The 20,380-nt window shown below is 67.2% G+C and overlaps 1 protein-coding gene across 1 annotated transcript; it reads left to right on the top strand.

Moving 5' to 3' along the window:
• The first annotated feature begins 411 nt into the window (after window positions 1-411).
• HDAC5 (histone deacetylase 5) lies at window positions 412-19,635 on the top strand. The gene is made up of 27 exons (XM_059489056.1): window positions 412-508; window positions 1,788-1,901; window positions 3,955-4,029; window positions 5,819-6,024; window positions 6,661-6,793; window positions 6,883-6,997; window positions 7,102-7,229; window positions 7,330-7,461; window positions 8,446-8,552; window positions 8,780-8,908; window positions 9,608-9,842; window positions 10,903-11,096; window positions 11,386-11,655; window positions 11,899-12,049; window positions 12,855-12,988; window positions 13,069-13,189; window positions 13,984-14,033; window positions 14,104-14,211; window positions 14,707-14,762; window positions 14,855-14,942; window positions 15,022-15,141; window positions 15,222-15,319; window positions 16,281-16,399; window positions 16,491-16,624; window positions 16,873-16,957; window positions 17,915-18,068; window positions 18,796-19,635. Exons 1-27 carry the CDS (start codon window positions 412-414, stop codon window positions 18,833-18,835), a joined length of 3,393 nt encoding a protein of 1,130 aa, XP_059345039.1. The 3' UTR covers window positions 18,836-19,635.
• Window positions 19,636-20,380: the final 745 nt, after the last annotated feature.

Below are 20,380 nucleotides of genomic sequence, written 5' to 3'. Positions count from 1 at the left end.
GTGTCCGGTAAGTGTGGCAGGCTGACGTGCAGCTGCTCACCGAGCACGCGTGTGCCCTGCGGAGCGTTTCCCGCCTGGCCTGTGGCACGTGTGTGTGTGTGCAGCATGGCCTGTCACCCGTCACACACCCGTGTGTGCCCTGGCACGCTCACACTCACTCACACTCCCACGCTGCTACATGCTCATTCATACACCTGCGTGCCCTTGCACGCACACAGTCACACGAAGCTGTTACACGCTCATTCACACACCGACAGCGCCTCACGCTCGCTCGCTGCTCGGCCCCTTTAAGGCTCGAACAGGCTCCGCCCCTCGTTAGGCACCGCCCCTTTAAGGGGGGAGGGGCTCCGCGCGCGCGGGGCTATTTTTAGCGCCGGGCGCCGTCACGTGACCGCGGAGTGACGTCACCGAATGTTGTTGTCGGGGCGGGCGGGGCCGCGCGGCGAAGATGGAGGAGGAGGCGGGGGGGCGGCGGGGCGCGCGCCGGGCGGCACCGGGGGGACCCCAGGTACGGGCGGCACCGGGGGGACACCGGGGGGGCCGCATCGGGGCGGGGACCCGCGCCGGGGGGGGCTCCGCGGGCTGCGGGACCCCCGGGGGGGCTCCGTGCGGCGGAGGGGGGGCTGCGATCCCGGAGCTCCGGTGCGGTTCGGGGCCGGGGTGGGGGGGTCTGTGCAATGGGGGTGCGGTTCGGGGGGCGCGGGGCGCCCCATTGCATTCCTGGGGCGCGCCGTGCGGAGCGGGGGGGGCCGCATGGGGACCCCCGTGCGGGTTTGGGGGGGCTGCAGCGGGGGGAGCCCTGCGCGGGTCCGGGGCTGCAGCGGCACCGCGGGAGGCGGGGCGGGGGGGTCCCGGTGTGCTCGGGGAGGGGCTCCGGTGAGGGGGGGGGGTTCCGCTGCGGGTCGGGGTCTGCGCTGGGGGTCCCGGTGCGATCCGGGGCGGGGGCTGCAGGAGGGGACCCCGGTGCGGGAAGGGGGGCTCCTGTGCATTCCGGGGTCCCGGTGCGGCTCCAGGGGGGAGCGCCCGTGCAACGGGGGGGGCCCTGCGGCCCGGACCCTCCCCCTGCGCAGTTCGGGGGAGCCCCGCAGTTTGGGGGGTCCCGCTGCCATCGGGGGGTCCCGCTGCGGTTCGGCGGGGCGCCGCAATGAGCGGTCCCGGCGCGGCTCGGGGGTCCCGGTGCGATGATGGGCCGCGCACGGTGCAGCGGGGGGGGTCCCGGTGCTCTCGGGGGGCTCCCGCAGTGTCGGGGGGCCCGTGCGCGGCACGGCGGCGGCTCCGCAGCGCGGCCGGGGGGGCCGGGGGGGCCCCGCTGCACCGCGCCGGGCTCGGCGCTGCCGGCGGCGCCGCTGCCGTGTGTCCGTCCCCGTCCCCCCCCCCGCCATGGGGTCCGTCCCGCCGCGTGGCCCTCGCGGGTGACGCCCCCAGACCCCGATCTCGGGGTGACGCCTCGGTCTGGGGGGGTCAGCGTGTGTCCCCCCTCCAGCCGCGTTCTTATGGGGGTCCCATCCGTGTCCCCGTGGGGTGGCACGGCCGAGGGTCGCTCCCCGTTATCCCGCGGTCCCCCCCTTTTCCTGCAGAGCCTTGTCTAACGCTGCCGAGCCCCAGGTCCCTTCTGGGGGTGCCCCCAGCCCCCCCATCCCGGCGAGCACCGGAGGGGAGGGGGCCGCATCCTGCCCTGGGTGGGTGCTCGGGGGGGGCTCGGTGCGGGCTCAGACCCCCCCCTCCCCCGTTTGCTGCGGGGGGGAGTTTCGGGGGTCCCGCGGTGCTGACGGCGTTTGGTCCCGCAGGGCTCCCGGGCGGCGCGGGCACAGCCCCGGTGCCCCGGCCGGCGCTGACGGACACGCGGCTCTGCGAGCCCCCCCGGCACCCGCGGGCCACCATGGACCCCCAGAGCGACGCAGGTGAGAGCCCGAGGGGGGCTGTGCCCGCTGGGCACCGCCGTGTCCCCCCCTGGGCACTGTCCCCACCGTGTCCCCTATCCCTGCTGTGGCACCCAGCAGATATTGGGGTACCGGGGCCCGCAGCAGCGTTCCGCCCACCGGGGCGCATCCGCCCCGAACGGGGGTACCGGGGGCACCCCCTGTCCCGGTTATCCCAGCCGGTGCCGCCGCCGCCCCGCCGGGAGGGGAAACTGAGGCACGGCCGGCGGCCCCGTCGTGGCGCGGCTCACACGTGGCTCTTTATGGCACCGGGGGCGGGTCCCCGCTGCCCCCCAGGGGTGCCACGCGTGGGGACAGGGACGGCCAGCCGTGCTGGCCGCCGGGGCCGTGCCCGCGCTGTCCCGCCCTGTAATTATCCCGGGGGGAGCTCCGGCGACATCTGGGCGCGCTGGTGTCCCCCCCGCTCCCGCCCCGAGAGCGGGACACCGACACCGCGGGGGAAACTGAGGCACGGGGCGGGGGCCGTGTGTCCCCTCCGTCCCCGGCCACCCCCCCGGGTCCCCGCCGGTGTTGCTGGAGCGCGGCCCGGCCGTGCCTGGCACGGGGCTGGCACGCGGCGCGGTGGCACGGGGACGCGGCCGGGCCGCCTCTGCCATCCCCGGCCGCTTTCTCTGGGGTCCTGTCCCGCCTTTGGGGCTGTCTGAGGGGGTTTGGGGACCCCTCGGGGGTGCCGGGCTGGGGCCATCGGGGACGTGGCAGAGGCCACCGCTGTGCTCAGTGGTCCCCATCCAAGCCCTGGGGGTCCCCAATCGCCCTGGGGCTCCTTTTCCCAGCCCCATCCCGGAACCGGGGGGGTCCCATGGGTGCTGGTCCCATCTCAGGGTGCACCCCTCTCCCTCCTGGAGTTCTGGGGGTCCCCACTGCTGTCCCCAAGACCCCCTAGGGTCCCCCGTGTGTGCCACCACCTCTGGGGGGCTCCGCCGCCCGCTTTCCCTCCTGTGCCCTGCCGTGGGAGCCGGGAGAGGAGCCCGGCTGGGATTTGGGGTGCAGCCCCGGGAAGGGGCTCCGGGAGCCGGGCGGGCCCGTTGCCGTTGCCGTTCCCGCGGCCTCCCGGCCGCCGGCAGCACCAGAAATAACCGGGCTGACGTCAAGGCCCGAAGCACCCCGGGGGGGGCAGCGGGGGGGGCGCGGGGTGTCCCAGAAATATCCCGGCTATTAAAAGGCTTGGCTCGGGATTAACGCCTGGTAAATAAACGTGGCGCTGCCGGGGGGGTTACGCACGGTCTGGGCGCCGTAGGGGGGGTCCCCGTGGGTGAAAAGGGGGGGATTCCGCACCTCAGCACGGTGTCACCCCCCTCCCGCCCAGGATTGTCCCCGCAGAGCCGCTTGGGGACGGCGATCCATTGGGAAATGTGCTGGGCTGGCAGCTGTGCCCCCCACCCAGCCCCTCTTGGGGGGTCCCGTTGGGGGTCTGGAGTGGGACTGGGGGGGTCCCTCGGCCTCCAGGTTCCCAAAATGGGGTTAATCCCCCCTTCGGCACATCCCAGCTTTGGTTCCGGCAGCGCTGATTAACGTGGATTAACGTCCCTGGTAATTAGCGGGATGTGAGGGGTGCCATGGAGCTGGGGGGTCCTGGGGACCCCCAAACCCCTCCCCAGGCAGGGCAGCCCGTGCCCCCCCAGCCCCCGGGGCAGTTGTGGGGTGCAGCGGGGTCTGGGGGGGCAGGGACACAGCGCTTCCCCTGCCGGGATCTGCCGTGCCCCCCCCCGGCACAATTCCCTATTTATAGCCGGCTCCTCCCGTGCTGTAGCCGGCTATTTCCAGGCGCCACAGAGAATAGCCTGGATTGGGGGGGGGGGCGTGGGTGAGGGGGGGCCCCTCGGCCCTGCCCTGCCTGCAGTGGGGGGGCTGCAGTGGCTCCCGTCACCCCAAAACCCAGGGATGCTCTGTGACCCCCCCAGCCCCACCTGCTGGGGAGGGATTTGGGGGGCTGCAGTTGGGTTTGGGGGTGCAGGCGGCCCCCCCCCCCCCCCCTTCCCAGCCCGTTCAGGGGGTCCCGGGTGTCTCTCTGCAGAGGGGGGGTCCGGCCGTGAGCCCCCGCTGGAGCTGCTGCCCCGTGTCCCCCTGCACGCTGCCCTGCCCGCCCCAGGTGAGTGGGGGCGGCCCCCTGTGCCCCCCAAAACCCGGTGAGACCATCCCATACCCGGTGATGCCCCCCAAAACCCGGTGATACCATCCCAAACCGAGTGACACCCCCCCAAAACCCGGTGACACCACCCCAAACCTGGGGACACCACCCCAAACCTGGTGAGATCCCCCAAAACCCGGTGACACCACCCCAAACCTGGTGATACCATCCCAAACCGAGTGACACGGCCCCAAAACCTGGTGACGCCCCCCCCAAACCCGGTGACACCCCCACAGGCGTGCAAGGGGGGAGCTGCTCTTCAGGTGTGTAAGAGGGAGAGCCCCCCCTTGCACAAACGTGTGTGCAAGGACAGGTGCTGCAGCCCTGGGGATCCCCAGCCCCTCCCGTGCCCCCATTCCATGGGACACCCCCGTTGTGCCCACGGGGACCTCTCTGTTTGGGGGGCCCCGGGCAGCAAGGGGTTAAACCCCCGTGTCCCTCAGGGGGGCCGCAGGTGGGGTGTGCCCCCCCCGCAAAGCCCCCACTGACCCCAAGGTGCCCCCTTGGCACCTCGGAGCTGGGTGCTGAGACCCCCCCTTTGCACCCCGACACCCCTCGGGGCACTTTGGGGACCCCCGGCTGAGGGGGGGGCTACCAGGAGTACCCCCAAATACCCCCGGGAGAGCCAAACCCTGGGGCTGGATGGGGCTGGGGGTGGTCGGGATATGGGGGGGGGGGGGTCTGGCTCTTTTTGGGGGGGGGGTGCAGGAGTACCCTGGTGTACCCCCAAATACCCCCCGGGAAAACCAAACACCGGCATTATATGGGGGTGCTTCTTCTCCTGGGGTTGTCTGTCTGTCCTGGGGGGTCTGTCTGTCCTTGGGGGGGGGGTCTGTGCCCCCCCCTCCGTGCCCGGTGACGTCGGTGGGTCCGCGCGGGGACACGTCAGTGCCCCGTCAGTGCCCGGGGGAGGGGGCTGGGCTGGGGATGGGGGGGGGGCGCTCATTGACATGCACCGCGTGCCCCCCCCCCCCCGCCCATTGCCCGCCCCCGCCTTCCTGTGTGCGTGGGGCCGCCCCCACCCCCACCCCGGTCCTGCGTGTCCCATCCCTCCCTGTCCGTGCCCCCCCCCCACCGGTGGATGTGTGGGGGGGATATTTTGGGGGGGGGGTGTGGGATATTTGGGGGGGGGTCGGTGTGTGCTGCAGATGGAGGGGTTTGCATTGGGTGAGGGACCCCCATTTTTATTTTTGGGGGGGTTGAGTGGGGTAGGGGTTTATCCAGGTTGATGGGGCTGGGGGAGACCCCTGAGAGCTTCCTTGATACCCCCAACCCCCAGAACCCACCCCAAACCACCACTGACCCCCCTTCAATGAGTCCCACCTGCCAGCATCACCCCCGGGACACCCCCAAACCGCTCTGCGCCCCCGGAGCCCCCCAAACCTGCCCCTTGAACCCCTGCCAGCCCCCTCCATCCCTCCCGGGCTGTCCCCATCCCATTTCCCTCCCGACCCAGCGTGTCCCCATGGAGATGGAGGGGTTTGCATTGGGTGGGGGGCCCCCTCGGTTTTATTTTTTGTGGGGGTCGATGCAGGGGGATGGAGCTTGGGGGAGATCCCCGAGGGCTTCCTTGACGCCCCCAAGCCCCAGAACCCACCCCAAACCACCACTGACACCCCCCCCATCTTGGAACATCACCCCCAGGACACCCCCAAACCGCTCTGAGCTCACCCCAAAGCTGCCCCTCGAACCCCCCCCCAGCCCCCTCCATCCCTCCCGGGCTCTCCCCATCCCCTTTTCTCCCTCCCAGCGTGTCCGGCAGGGCCGGAGGGGCCGGGGCCCGAGGCGGGGGTGGACGCGGGGCTGGCGGCGGCGCGGGAGCAGCAGCTGCAGCGGGAGCTGGTGGCCCTGAAGCAGCAGCAGCAGCTCCAGAAGCAGCTGCTCTTCGCCGAGTTCCAGAAGCAGCACGAGCACCTCACCCGCCAGCACCAGGTGCAGCTCCAGAAGCACCTCAAGGTGGGTGGGGGGGGGGATTGGGGGTGGGGGGATCTGGGGGGATGGAGATGGGGGGTGTCACCCATTGGGGGGGATGGAAATGGGGAGAGGGATACTGGGGATGATGGGGATGTGGGGTGTCAGTCACTTTGGGGGGATGCTGGGGATGATGGAGATGTGGGGTGTCACCAGTCTGGGACTAATGGGGCTTTTGGAGGGGTACTGGGGATGATGGAGATGTGGGGTGTCACCAGTCTGGGACTAATGGGGCTTTTGGAGGGGCACTGGGGATGATGGAGATGTGGGGTGTCACCAGTCTGGGGTGACGGAACTGGGGAGAGGGATACTAGGGATGATGGAGATGTGGGGTGTCACCAGTCTTGGGGGGGAGATGGGGCTTTTGGAGGGGTACTGGGGAGGATGGAGCTGCTGGGGGAGGAATATGGGGGTGATGGAGCCACGGGGTGGGATATTGGGGCTGATGGAGCCTTTGGGGGGGATACAGGGAGCGATGGAGCCGTGGGGTGTCACCGATGGAGGGTGAGGGAGCCATTGGGGGGCACACCGGGGGTTCCAGCACCTGCCCTTGGGGCCGGGGGCTCGGGGGGGCTCCCGGGGCCGTTCCCGGGGTGCCACGGCGGTGCCCCCTCCCCACAGCAGCAGCAGGAGGCCCTGGCAGCCCGGCGGCAGCAGGAGCTGGAGCAGCAGCGGCAGCGGGAGCGGCAGGAGCTGGAGCAGCAGCGCCTGGAGCAGCTGCAGAGCCTGCGCCCCAAGGAGCGGGGCCGGGACAGTGAGTGGGGGGCTGGGGGGGGGGATGTGGGGGGCCGTGCTGCCCCCTGACCCCCCCGTGCTGCCCCTCTGACCCCGCCGTGCCCCCAGGCGCCATCGCCAGCACGGAGGTGAAGCTGAAGCTCCAGGAATTCCTGCTCAGCAAGACGAAGGAGCCGGGCCCCGGCCCCCCCAACCATTCCCTCCCCCAGCACCCCAAATGTTGGTAGGTGCCCCCGAGCCCCCCAGGACCCGCCTTAGCCACCCTGGGGGTGACCCGGGTGTCCCAGCGGGGTCTCTGCCACCTTCCCCCCCCCCACCCCTCTCCAGGGCTCACCACACCTCGTTGGACCAGAGTTCCCCCCCCCAGACCGGCAGCCCGGGGACCCCCCCGTCCTACAAGCTCCCCCTCCTCGGCACCTACGACGGCCGGGACGATTTCCCGCTCCGCAAAACCGGTGGGTGGTGGTGACATCGCCGCGGGGGTGACACGGTGACACTCCCGGTGGTGGTGACACGGTGACACTCCTGGTGGTGGTGACACCTTCGTGTCCCCAGCGTCCGAGCCCAACCTGAAGGTGCGCTCGCGGCTGAAGCAGAAGGTGGCGGAGCGGAGGAGCAGCCCCCTCCTGCGGCGCCGCGACGGCTCTGTGCTCAGCGCCTTCCGCAAGCGCCACGTGGAGATCACCGGTGCGTGCTGGGGACACCGCGGGGACAGTGGGGACACCGCGGGGACACGGGCTGGAGTCGCTCACGCAGGTCGCCAGTGCTTCCCCAGAGCTCCCGTGGCCTCTTGTGGCTGGGGTGACACGTGTGACACGTGCAGGGCGTCAGGGTGTGACACAATATGTGACAGAGGGCAAATGTCCCCGTAGCCTTGTGGCAGAGGGCAGTGTCCTCGTGCCCATGTGACGTGTGTGTCACACACTGATAGTATGTGACATGGAGCAGTGTCCCCGTGTCCGTGTGACACACGCATGTCCCACAGTGTCAGGGTGACATAGGGCAGTGCCAGTGTGTGACACACTGTGTGACATGGGGGGCAGTGTCCCCATGCCCGTGTGGCACAGGGCAGTGTCCCCATACCCGTGTGGCACACGTGTGTCAGTGTGTGACACAGAGCAGTGTCCCTGTACCCTTGTGACACACCTGTGTCCCCATACCTGTGTGATGCAGGGCAGTGTCCTCATGCCCATGTGACACCTGTGTCCCACAGTATCAGTGTGTGGCACAGGGCAGTGCCCCCATGCCCATGTGTGACACCCGTGTTCCCCGCAGTGTCAGTGTGACACAGGACAGTGTCAGTGTGAAATGGAGCAGTGTCCCCATACCTGTGTGACACACGTGTGTGTCCCGCACTGTGTGTATGTGACACAGGGCAGTGTCTGTGTGACACAGGGCAATGTCCCCATGCCCGTGTGGCACAGGGCAGTGTCCCCATACCTGTGTGACGCACAGTGTCTGTGTGGCACAGGGCAGTGTCAGTGTGACATGGAGCAGTGTCCCCGTTCCTGTGTGGCACACTCGTGTCCTGCAGTGTCTGTGTGTGACGCAGAGCAGTCTCCCCATGTCTGTGTGACACCCGTGTCCCCTGCAGTGTCTGTGTGACACAGGACAGTGTCAGTGTGACACACCTGTGTCCCCATGCCCGTGTGACACCCGTGTCCCCCGCAGTGTCGTCAGTCTGCAGCAGCGCCCCCGGGTCGGGGCCCAGCTCCCCCAACAGCTCCCACGGTGCCCACAACGGCCTGGCAGCCTCTGTCCCCAACATCCACAGCGAGGTACGGCCCCGTGGGGACAGGGACAGGGATGGGGACACACGGGTGGCGGGGAGGGTGCAGTGGTGTCCTGTCCCCACACGTGTTGGTGGCATGTTGTGTCCCTAACGTGTCGGTGGCGTCATGTTCCCACACGTGTTGGTGGTGTATCCCCACACATGTTGGTGTCCTGTCTGTCCTGTCCTGTCACCCTCGGGTGTTGATGCCACCTGTGCCATGTGGTGCCACAGCAGCTCCTGCCCCAGCCCCGCGCCCTGGCCCTGGACGGGGCCCAGCTCAGCCTCTACACGTCCCCATCGCTGCCCAACCTGTCCCTGGGGCTGCAGGCCACTGTCACCGTCACCAGCGCCCACCTCCCTGTGAGTGGGGGCACGGGGACACTGGGCTGGGTGACACGGGGACCCCGGGCTGGGTGACATGAGGACCCTGGGCTGCTTGGCACTGGGGACCCCGGGCTGGGTGACACGGGGACCCCAGGCTGGGTGACACGGGGACCCTGGGCTGCTTGGCACTGGGGACCCTGAACTGGGTGACATGAGGACCCCGGGCTGGGTGACACGGGGACCCCGGGCTGGGTGACACGGGGACCCTGGGCTGCTTGGCACTGGGGACCCTGAACTGGGTGACATGAGGACCCCGGGCTGGGTGACACGGGGACCCCGGGCTGGGTGACACGAGGACCCTGGGCTGCTTGGCACTGGGGACCCTGAACTGGGTGACATGAGGACCCTGGGCTGGGTGGCACCGGGATCCCGGGCTGGGTGGCACTGGGGCTTGGCTGGGGGGACATGGGAATCCCACAGGCACCTGGAACTCCACAGAGGGAACATAAGGCACCCACGGGGACACGGGGACACTGTGGCGGGTGGCACTGGGACGTGGAACTCCACGAGGTGGGGATATGGGGATGCAGTGGGGAGTGGCATGAGGGCCTGGCACCCTACAGCAGGAATGTGGGGACCCTGCAGGGGTGGCACAGGGACCCCACAGGGGTGGCACAGGGCCCTGGCAGCCCTGGGGTGACATGGGCACCCCCGGCGTCACCACTGTCCCCGCAGGTGTCCCCCAAGCTGTCGCCGCAGGCGGAGGGCGAGCGGCCGGGGGTGCCCCCGGGGGTGTCCCCGCTGCGCCCCGGGGCCGCCCTCACCGGGAAGTTCCTGAGCACGTCCTCGATCCCGGGCTGCCTGCTGGGGGTGGCCCTGGACGGGGGGGACACCCCCAGCGGGTCCCCGTCCCTGCTGCAGCACGTGCTGCTGCTGGAGCAGGCGCGGCAGCAGAGCACCCTCATTGCTGGTGAGCCCCAAGCGCCTGCTGCGTGTCCCCTCGGTGTCCCCTCGGTGTCCCCCTGGTCCCCACTCGGTGTCTAGTGTCTCCCTGATCTCTTCTTGGTGTCCCCTCAGTGTCCCCCTGCTCCTCCCTCTGTGTCTCCCTGACCCATTCTCAGTCCCCCCTCAGTCTCTCCTCAGTGTCCCCCCAATCCCTCCCTCAATGTCCCTATAATTCCCCCCTCAATGTCCCCTCAGCGTCCCCCTGGTCCCTCCCTCAATGTCCCCCCAATACCCCCACACTGTCCCCATGATCTCCCCCTCAGTGTTCCCCTGCTCCTTTCTCGGTGTCCCCCTGATCCCCTCTGAATGTCCCCTCAGTGTCCCCCTTATTCCCCCCCAGTAGTTCCCCAATTTGCCCCCGTTTTCCCCCCAGTCCTGCCCAGTTCCCCCAGTTTATCCAGCATTTTCCCAGCGCTTGGGTGGCTCTGACGGTGTCCCCGTGTCCCCACAGTGCCCCTGCACGTCCAATCCCCACTAGTGACAGGGGGGCTGGGGGTGGCTCTGACCCGATGTCCCCATGTCCCCTTAGTGCCCCTGCATGTCCAATCCCCACTAGTGACAGGGGGGCTCGGGGTGGCTCTGACCTGGTGTCCCATGTCCCCGCAGTGCCCCTGCACGTCCAATCCCCACTAGTGACAGGGGGGCTCGGGGTGGCTCTGACAGTGTCCCCATGTCCCTGCAGTGCCCCTGCACGGGCAGTCCCCGCTGGTAACGGGAGGTGGATCGGGTGGCTCTGTGGGGCTGGGGGTGGCTCTGACGGTGTCCCCATGTCCCCTTAGTGCCCCTGCACGTCCAATCCCCACTAGTGACAGGGGGGCTCGGGGTGGCTCTGACCTGGTGTCCCATGTCCCCTTAGTGCCCCTGCACGTCCAATCCCCACTAGTGACAGGGGGGCTCGGGGTGGCTCTGACAGTGTCCCCATGTCCCTGCAGTGTGCCCGGGCGGTCCCCGCTGGTAACGGGAGGTGGATCGGGGGGCTCTGTGGGGCTGGGGGTGGCTCTGACGGTGTCCCCGTGTCCCTGCAGTGCCCCTGCACGGGCAGTCCCCGCTGGTGGCGGCAGAGCGGGCCGGGGCTCCCCGCGGGGGGGGCAGCAAGCTGCCGCGGCACCGGCCCCTGAGCCGCACGCAGTCCTCGCCCCTGCCCCAGAGCCCCCAGGCGCTGCCCCACGGGCCCCTCCAGCAGCACTTCCTGGACAAGCAGCAGCTCCAGCTGGCCAAGGTGGGCCTGGGGGGAGTGTGGGGTGGGTTCTGGGGAGCTTTGGGGCACCGCTGACCCCCAAAATACAGCAGGGGGAGCAGTGCGAGCGGGGGAAACTGAGGCACAGGGTGGGAACTGGGGAAGGGCTGGACAAAGGTCTGTGGGGTGGCTGTGGGGTGACTGGGGTGTGGGATGGGTGTGGGGTGGGTACTGGGTGGCTGTGGGGCACAGGGTGGGCACAGGGGGGCCGTGGGGCGGGCATGGGGCAGGTACAGGGTGCGGGGGCTCACTTAACCCCCGTGCCCCCCAGCTGCTCCCCAAGGGGGCAGAGCTGGCACGGCAGCCCCCCACGCACCCCGAGGAGACCGAGGAGGAGCTGACGGAGCAGCAGTCGCCCCCCCCGGGGGACAGGGGCCCCCCCGGCCCCCCCCTCGGCCCCCCCATCGCCCTGGTGTCCCCAGAGGCCGGGGACCCCCCGGAGCAGCCCCAGGAGCCCCAGGGCTGCCAGGAGCCGGGGGACAGCGGGGACGAGGCCCCTGGGGACCCCGACGTCACCGAGCTGGGGGTCACCTACAAGCAGGTGAGACTTTGGGGGGCACCCAACCCTCCCCAGCTCCCTGAATCCCCCCAAACCCCAGCTCCAGCACCCCCTGCCCTCCCCCAGCCATGTCGCGCGTGTCCCCCCTGTTTTGGGGACGCTGCAGCCGCAGCGATGACTCGCAAGGGTCGGTGACTCATCCCCCGCTCTGTCCCCTGTCCCTGCCACCCCCACGCCGTGACCCCCCCTCGGTGAGTCAGCCGCCCCCTCCCCTCGCCTCGCCAGGTGTACCCCGAGGCGCCGCTGCAGCTCTTCCCCGCGCCCCCCCTGGGGGTCCTGGCTCTGCCCCACGCCGCCCTCGCCCGCACACAATCGTCCCCGGCCAGCGTGAAGCCCCCCCAGCCCGAGGGGCCCCCCAAGCACCTCTTCACCACAGGTACGGTACTGGGGGGTGGGGGGGTCCCTGTGCCTTGGGGTGCTGGGATTTGGGGGGTCCTGTCCCATGGGGAGGGGCAGGGATGGCTGTGTCCCCCCCACCCCCGAGGGTCCCTTTCTGTGGTGGGGCTCTGGATGTTCCTCTCCTGTGGGGTTCCCTTCTTCCCTGGGGTTCCCAATCCTGGGGGGTGCCCAGGGGTCCCCCAGCCCCACAGGGTCCCTCTGTCCTCTGGGGTTCCCAATATTTTGGCATGTCCTGGGGTTCCTCAATGCCACAGGATCCCTTTGTCCCTGGAGTTCCCTTGCTCCATAGGATCCTTCTGTCCCCTGGGATTCCAAATATTTTGGAATGTCCTGGGTCCCTCAGTGCCACAGGATCCCTCTGTCACTTGGGATTCCCAATACTTTGAAATGTTCTGGGTCCCCCTACACCATAGGATTCCTCTGTCCTTGGATTCCCAATGCTTTGGAATGTCCTGGGGTCCCTCAACTCCACAGGATCCCTCTGTTCCCTGGGGTTTCCAATACTTTGAAATGTTCTGGGGTCCTCTTACACCATAGGATCTCTCTGTCCCCTGGGCTTCCCAATATTTTGGAATGTCCTGGGGTCCCTCTATAGCATAGGATCCCTCTGTTCCTTGGGGTTCCCAGTACCTGGGGGTGCCTGCTGTCCCCCATCCCACGGATTCCCTTTGTCTCCCGGGCTTCCCCACACTTTGGGGTGCCCAGGGATCCCTGTGCCCCCGGGATCCCCCTTCCCCTGGGGGTGTCCGGGGGTGCCATCTGTGCCAGCTGTGCCGTGCCAGGTGTGGTGTACGACACGTTCATGCTGAAGCACCAGTGCACCTGCGGCAACACCACCATCCACCCCGAGCACGCCGGCCGCATCCAGAGCATCTGGTCCCGGCTGCAGGAGACGGGGCTGCTGGGCAAGTGTGAGGTGAGGGGGGGTCCCCGTGTCCTGGGAGGGGTCAGGACGGCGTGGGGAGCCCGGGGGGCTCAGCCTGTGCCCCTCCCCAGCGGATCCGGGGCAGGAAGGCGACGCTGGAGGAGATCCAGACGGTGCACTCGGAGCACCACGCGCTGCTCTACGGCACCAGCCCGCTGAACCGCCAGAAACTGGACAGCAAAAAGCTGCTGGGTGGGTGCTGGGGGGCTTCTGATGCCTGGGACCCCCTCTCTAGAGCTGGGGTCACCTTGCTGCCCTGTTCCTTGTGATCCCTCTGTTCCCTGTGGGTCTCCATCTCCAGGAGAGTCCGTGTCCCATGGAGGGTTCCAGTCCTTGGGGTGTTCAGGGGTCCCATGGGATCCCTCTGTCCTTGGGGTTCCCCCATCCCTTGGGGTGTCTGGGGTTCCTCCTGTCCCATGGGATCCCTCTGTCCTTGGGGTTCCCCCATCCCACAGGCTCCTTGTCCCCTGGCATTCCCAATCCCTTGGGGTGCCCAAGGGTGCCCTTTTCCCATGGGATCCCCCATCCCTTGGTGTTCCCAATCCCTTGGGGTGCCTTTTTCCCATGGGATCACCCTGTCCCCTGGGATTCCCAATCCTTTGGGGTGCCTGGGGTTCCTCCTGTCCCACAGCGTGTCCCGTTGGCTCCTTGTCCCCTGGCATTCCCAATCCCTTGGGGTGCCCAAAGGTGCCCTTTTCCCATGGGATCCCCCATTCCCTGGCATTCCCAATCCCTTGGGGTGCCCAAAGGTGCCCTTTTCCCATGGGATACCCCTGTCCCCTGGGGCTCCCCCATCCCTTGGGATGCCTGGGGTTCCTCCTGTCCCATGGGATCCCCCATCCCCTGGTGTTCCCAATCCCCTGGGGTGCCCTTTTCCCATAGGCTCCTTGTCCCCTGGCGTTCCCAATCCCTTGGGGTGCTCAGAGGCCCCGTTACCCCACGGGACCCCTGTGTCCCCTTGTCCCCATGACCCTTTGTCCCCGCAGGTCCCATCACCCCGAAGACGTACGCGGTGCTGCCGTGCGGGGGCATCGGGGTGAGTGTGGGGCAGGCCTGGGGGTGTCCCCGGGGTGGCCGTGCCCCTGTGACCCGCGGTGTCCCCGCAGGTGGACAGTGACACGGTGTGGAACGAGCTGCACTCGTCCAGCGCCGTGCGCACGGCCGTGGGCTGCCTGCTCGAGCTGGCCTTCAAGGTGGCCGCAGGGGAGGTCAAGGTGAGCGGGTGGCACTGTCACTCTGTCACCCTGCCTGCCTGCACGTGTCCCTCCCTGTCCTGTGCGTGTCCTTGTGTCCCAGTTGTGCCCCAGTGCCACACGTGTCTGTGTCACACGCTTCCCTCTGTGTCCCACACATGTCCCTCCCTGTCCCATGCATGTCCGTGTCCCAGTTGTGCCCCAGTGCCACACGTGTCTGTGTCACACACTTCCCTCTGTGTCACACACACACATCCCTCTGTGTCCCACACATGTCCCTCCCTGTCCCATGCATGTCCGTGTCCCAGTTGTGCCCCAATGCCACATGTCTCTGTGTCACACACACATCCCTGTGTGTCCCACCTGTGTCCCAGTTGTGCCCCTGTCACACACGTGTCTGTGTCACACACACACGTCCCTCCCTGTCCCATGCATGTCCCTTTGTCCCAGTTGTCCCCAGTGCCACACTTGTCTGTGTCACACACGTGTCCCTCTGTGTCCCTCTCTGTCCCCCAGAACGGCTTCGCTGTCATCCGCCCCCCAGGCCACCACGCCGAGGAGTCCACGGCCATGTGAGTACAGGGACAGGCTGGGACCCTCACCCAGGGCCACCCCCTGCCCAGTGCCACCCCCTCCACTGATGTCCCTTGTCCCTTGTCCCCAGGGGCTTTTGCTTCTTCAACTCAGTGGCCATCTCGGCCAAGCTGCTGCAGCAGCGGCTCAGCGTGGGCAGGATCCTCATCGTGGACTGGGTAAGGGGGGCACAGGGGTGACCCCACAGGCCTTGGGGGTGGCCGTGGGGGTGTCCCTGACCCCCGGGTGCCCCCCCAGGACATCCACCACGGCAACGGGACCCAGCAGGCCTTCTACAGCGACCCGCACGTGCTCTACATCTCCCTGCACCGCTACGACGACGGCAACTTCTTCCCGGGCAGCGGCGCCCCCGAGGAGGTACCGGGGGGGTTTTGGGGTGTGGGGGGGTCCCTCCGTGCCCTCCTGAGGCACAGGGGGTCACCCGTGGCTGTGCCCAGGTGGGCAGCGGGCTGGGCGTGGGCTACAACATCAACATCGCCTGGACCGGCGGCGTGGACCCCCCGATCGGGGACGTGGAGTACCTGACAGCCTTCAGGTGGGGGGGCTGCGCCTGGGGGGTCCATGGCTATGGGGGGGCTCTGCCTCGGGGGGTTCTGCTGTGCTGGGGGGGTTCCTGAGCCCTTGGGGTGCGTCTGTCCTATGGGAGGGGTCCCTGTGTCCTTGGGGAAGGGTCTCTGTGCAGTGGGGAGGGGTCCCTGCATCAGGGGGTCCTCTGGATCCTGGGAGGGTCCCTGCTCACCTTGGGGGGGATCCCTGCTCACCTTGGGGGGGTCCCTGCTCACCTTGGGGAGTCCTGCTCACCTTGGGAGGGGGTCCCTGCTCACCTTGGGGGGGTCCTTGCACACCCTGCAGAGGTCCCTGTGCACCTTGGGGGGTCCCTGCTCACCTTGGGGGGGGTCCTGCTCACCTTGGGGGGGTCCTTGCACACCTTGGGGGGGGGTCCCTGCTCACCTTGGGGGGGTCCCTGCACACCTTGGGGAGTCCTGCTCACCTTGGGGGGGTCCCTGCTCACCTTGGGGGGGTCCTGCTCACCTTGGGGAGTCCTGCTCACCTTGGGAGGGGGTCCCTGCTCACCTTGGGGGGGTCCTTGCACACCCTGCAGAGGTCCCTGTGCACCTTGGGGGGTCCCTGCTCACCTTGGGGGGGTCCTGCTCACCTTGGGGGGGTCCTTGCACACCTTGGGGGGGGGTCCCTGCTCACCTTGGGGGGGTCCCTGCTCACCTTGGGGAGTCCTGCTCACCTTGGGGGGGTCCCTGCTCACCTTGGGGGGGTCCTGCTCACCTTGGGGGGGGTCCCTGCTCACCTTGGGGGGGTCCTTGCACACCCTGCGGAGGTCCCCGTGCACCTTGGGGGGGTCCCTGCTCCCTGTGGGTCTCCCCGAGTTCTGGGCTGTCCCTGTGCTCTGGGAGGATCCCCATATCCTGGGGGGTGTCCCCATCCTCCCGGGGGGCTCCCCCAGCGCTGGGGGGGTCCCGAGCTGCCGCTGCCCCCCCCAGGACGGTGGTGATGCCCATTGCCAAGGAGTTCTCCCCGGACCTGGTGCTGGTCTCTGCCGGCTTCGACGCCGTCGAGGGCCACCTGTCCCCTCTCGGTGGCTACTCTGTCACCGCCAAGTGTGAGTGGGGGTCTGGGGGCATTCTGGGGGTCTGGGGGCCTTCTGGCGGTGGGACCCCTGCCCTGGCACCCCTCACCCTGTGCCCCCCCAGGTTTCGGGCACCTGACCAAGCAGCTGATGATGCTGGCGGGCGGCCGGGTGGTGCTGGCGCTGGAGGGGGGACACGACCTGACGGCCATCTGCGACGCCTCCGAGGCCTGTGTCACCGCCCTGCTGGGCCTCGAGGTACAGGGGGACACCCCTGGGGTCACCCCGAGCCCCCCAGCCCTTCCCTGGGGGCGTGCTGGGGCTCACGCCCCGTGTCGTGCCTCAGTTTCCCCTCGTTGGTCGGTCAGGGGCTCTGGTTTCATCTCTGCTGTGGCTTTGGGGGGGCTGTTGGCAGTTTGGGGGTGCTGGTGGCAGTCTGGGTGTTCTGGTGGCAGTCTGAGGATGCTGGTGGCACTTTTGGGGGTCTGACAAGGTGTCCTCCCCAGCTGGAGCCCCTGGACCCAGCCCTGCTGCAGCAGAAGCCCAACGCGAACGCGGTGGCCACGCTGGAGAAGGTCATCGAGATCCAGAGTGAGGACGGGGGCACGGGAGGTCCCCGAGGGGTCCCTGGGACCGGTTCTGTCACAGGGGGGACACGGGAGGTCCCCGAGGGGTCCCTGGGACCGGTTCTGTCACAGAGGGGACACAGGGAGACATGGGAGGTCCCTGAGAGGTCCCTGGGGCTGGCTCTGTCACAGGGGAGACACGGGAGGTCCCTGAGAGGTCCCTGGGGCTGGTTCTGTCATGGAGGGGACACGGGGGGGTCCCTGCCCGCTCGGTGCCAGCCCTGTCCCTAGGCTGGCACTGGGGCTCTGTCACAGGGGGGACACGGGGCTCAGTGCCCACTTGGTGCCAGCCCTGTCCCTGTCCCCAGGCCGGCACTGGGGCTCTGTCACAGGGACACAGGGGCTCAGTGCCCGCTCGGTGCCAGCCCTGTCCCTAGGCCGGCACTGGGGCTCTGTCACAGGGGGGACACGGGGCTCAGTGCCCGCTCGGTGCCAGCCCTGTCCCTAGGCCGGCACTGGGGCTCTGTGACAGGGACACAGGGGCTCAGTGTCCGCTCGGTGCCAGCCCTGTCCCTGTCCCCAGGCCGGCACTGGGGCTTTGTGACAGGGACACAGGACTCAGTGCCCGCTCGGTGCCAGCCCTGTCCCTGTCCCTGTCCCCAGGCCGGCACTGGGGCTCTGTCACAGGGACACAGGGGCTCAGTGCCCGCTTGGTGCCAGCCCTGTCCCTGCCCCTGTCCCTGTCCCCAGGCCGGCACTGGGGCTCTGTCACAGGGACACAGGGGCTCAGTGCCCGCTCGGTGCCAGCCCTGTCCCTGTCCCTAGGCTGGCACTGGGGCTCTGTCACAGGGGGACACGGGGCTCAGTGCCCGCTCGGTGCCAGCCCTGTCCCTGTCCCTAGGCTGGCACTGGGGCTCTGTCACAGGGACACAGGGGCTCGGTGCCCGCTCGGTGCCAGCCCTGTCCCTGTCCCTGTCCCCAGGCCGGCACTGGGGCTCTGTCCGGCGCTTTGCCGCCGCCGTGGGCCGGTCCCTGCTGGAGGCGCAGCGTGGGGACACCGAGGAGGCCGAGACGGTGACAGCCATGGCCCTGCTGTCCGTGGGGGCCGAGCACGGCAGGACAGAGCCACAGGCCAGGTACGGCCTGGGGACACGGGGGGACATGGGGAGGGTGTGACACTGGGGGACACAGGGAGTGTGTGACAATGGGGGACACAGAGGGACAGAGGGGGGACACGGGGCTGTGTGACAATGGGGGACACAGGGAGTGTGTGACAATGGAGGACACAGAGGGACAGAGGGGGGACACGGGGCTGTGTGACAATGGGGGACACAGGGAGTGTGTGACAATGGAGGACACAGAGGGACAGAGGGGGGACACAGGGCTGTGTGACAATGGGACATGGGGGGATGTGACACTGGGGGACACTGAGGGGTACGGATGGAGCCAGGTGTGACACTGAGGGGACATGGGGGACACGAGGGGGTGGTGAATGGAGCTGGATGTGACACTGGGGGGGGACACAGTGGAAATGGAGGGGGTGTGACACTGGGGGACACACTGGGGTGTGAATGGAGCCAGATGTGACACTGGGGGGACACAGGGGGACAAGAGGACACAGGATGGGGGTGAATGGAGCCGGGTGTGACACTGGGGGGAACATGGGGGACACAGGGGGACGTGAGGGACATGGAGAGGGTGTGACATGAGGGACATGGGGATGATATAACATTTGGTGACACAGGGGACACAGAGGGTGTGTGACACTAGGAAACAGGGGGGTGTGAATGGAGCCAGGGGTGACACTGGGGGTGTGACACATGTGCTGTGGGGGTGACAGCCACTTGTCCCTGCCCTGCCCAGGCCAGCAGAGGAGCCCATGGAGGCCGAGCCCACGCTCTGACCCGCCCGGCTCATCCACCAAACCAAGGAACACCTGGAAGAGATGAAAAACACACAAAGAAAAAAAAAAAAATCACAGTAAAAGGAAAAAAAAAAAAATCCAAAACACACACACACACAAAAAAAAAAAAAACACTAAAAAAAAAAAAAAAAGACAAAAAAAAAAAAAAAGGCAGAAAAATCGAAAGGAAAACCAGAAAAAAAAAAAAAAAAAAAAGAGGAAAATATTTTCTTTTTCTATTAAAAAGAGGAGAAAAACACAAAAAAATCCCCCCGCCCGTCCTGTGCCCCGGCTCCCCGCGGTGTTTGCGGTCGTGTCTCTTGTGCAGCAGCAGTTCCACCAGCACCCCCTGTGTCCCCCCGTGTCCCCAATTGTCCCCTGTGTCCATCAGGTCCCCCCTGGGGCTCCTCGAGATTTTTTTTAGGGTTTTTTCCTTATTTTCCCCCCATTTTTGTGTCTCCTCCCCTCGTTCCCTCCCTGGCTCCAGCTCTGTCCCCCCCTGGGGGAGGCAATGGGAAATATTCGTGCCTTTAAGTAAGTATTTTTTTTTTTAATGCCTTAATTTCCCTTCATTTTGGGTTTTTTCCTTATTTTCTTGGGTTTTTTTGTTTTCCCTTCGGCCTCCCCGTTTTGGATGGGGACAGGAGACAAAGGGACGAGCCCTTGTCCCCCAACCCCCCCTCTGTCACTTTGTCACCCCTTTGTTGGGATCAAATTTATCCTTATAGGAGAGGGAAAAACAAACAAAAAAAGAGAAAAACAAACAAAAAAAAAAGGCAAAAAAAAAAAAAGAGGAAAAACCACTTTATTTTCCTGTTTTGTCACCAGCCTGAGGGGCCTCGGAGCGATTTTAGCTTTAAAAGAGAGAAAACCACCCAACCCCCCCCAAAAAAGGGATATAATTTTATTACAGATGGATTATTTAATAGTATTTTTTTAATGGGGGGGCGGAGGGGGGGGCTGGGACAGGGACAGTCGTGGGTTAAATTATTCCGGGGGTTGGGGGGGGGGGTTTGGGGTGGTCCCAAATTAGGACAGAGGGCTCAGGGTGTCCTTGTCACCTCTCCTGGGGGAAGGACCCGGGTTTGGGGGGGATCGTGCGTGTCCCCAACTTTGGGGACACCCCGAGTGTGTGGGGATCCCCCTCCCATCCCAGGAGAGGAAAACCCCTCTGGATTTGGGGGGGATGAGAGCCTCCGGCCCCCCCCGGCTTGCTTTGGGCTGGTGTCCCCGTCCCCTGCCCCGCCGTGTGTCCCCCGGTCCGTCCGTCCGTCCCCGCTCACGCTCGCTCTGGGTGTCGGTTCGGTATTTTGTAAAATGTCACCGATGTTCGTCCTTGTATAAATAAACTGTTTCTGGCAATAGCCACGGGCCGGTGCCTCTGGGGGCTGGGCTGGCCCTGGGGCCCTGTCCCTGGGTCCGTGTCCCTGGGTCCCTTTTCCTGTCCCTGGGTCCCTTTTCCTGTCCTCAAGTCTCCTTTTCCTGTCCCTGTGTCCTTTCCCTGTGTCCCTGTCCCTGGGTCCCTTTTCCTGTCCCTGGGTCCCT

The sequence above is a fragment of the Ammospiza nelsoni genome, chromosome 26 (assembly GCF_027579445.1).
Source record: "Ammospiza nelsoni isolate bAmmNel1 chromosome 26, bAmmNel1.pri, whole genome shotgun sequence".
In the NCBI taxonomy this organism is placed as follows: Eukaryota; Metazoa; Chordata; class Aves; order Passeriformes; family Passerellidae; genus Ammospiza; species Ammospiza nelsoni.
The sequence above is the reverse complement of the archived record's forward strand: the minus strand, read 5'-3'. Positions and strand labels throughout refer to the sequence as shown.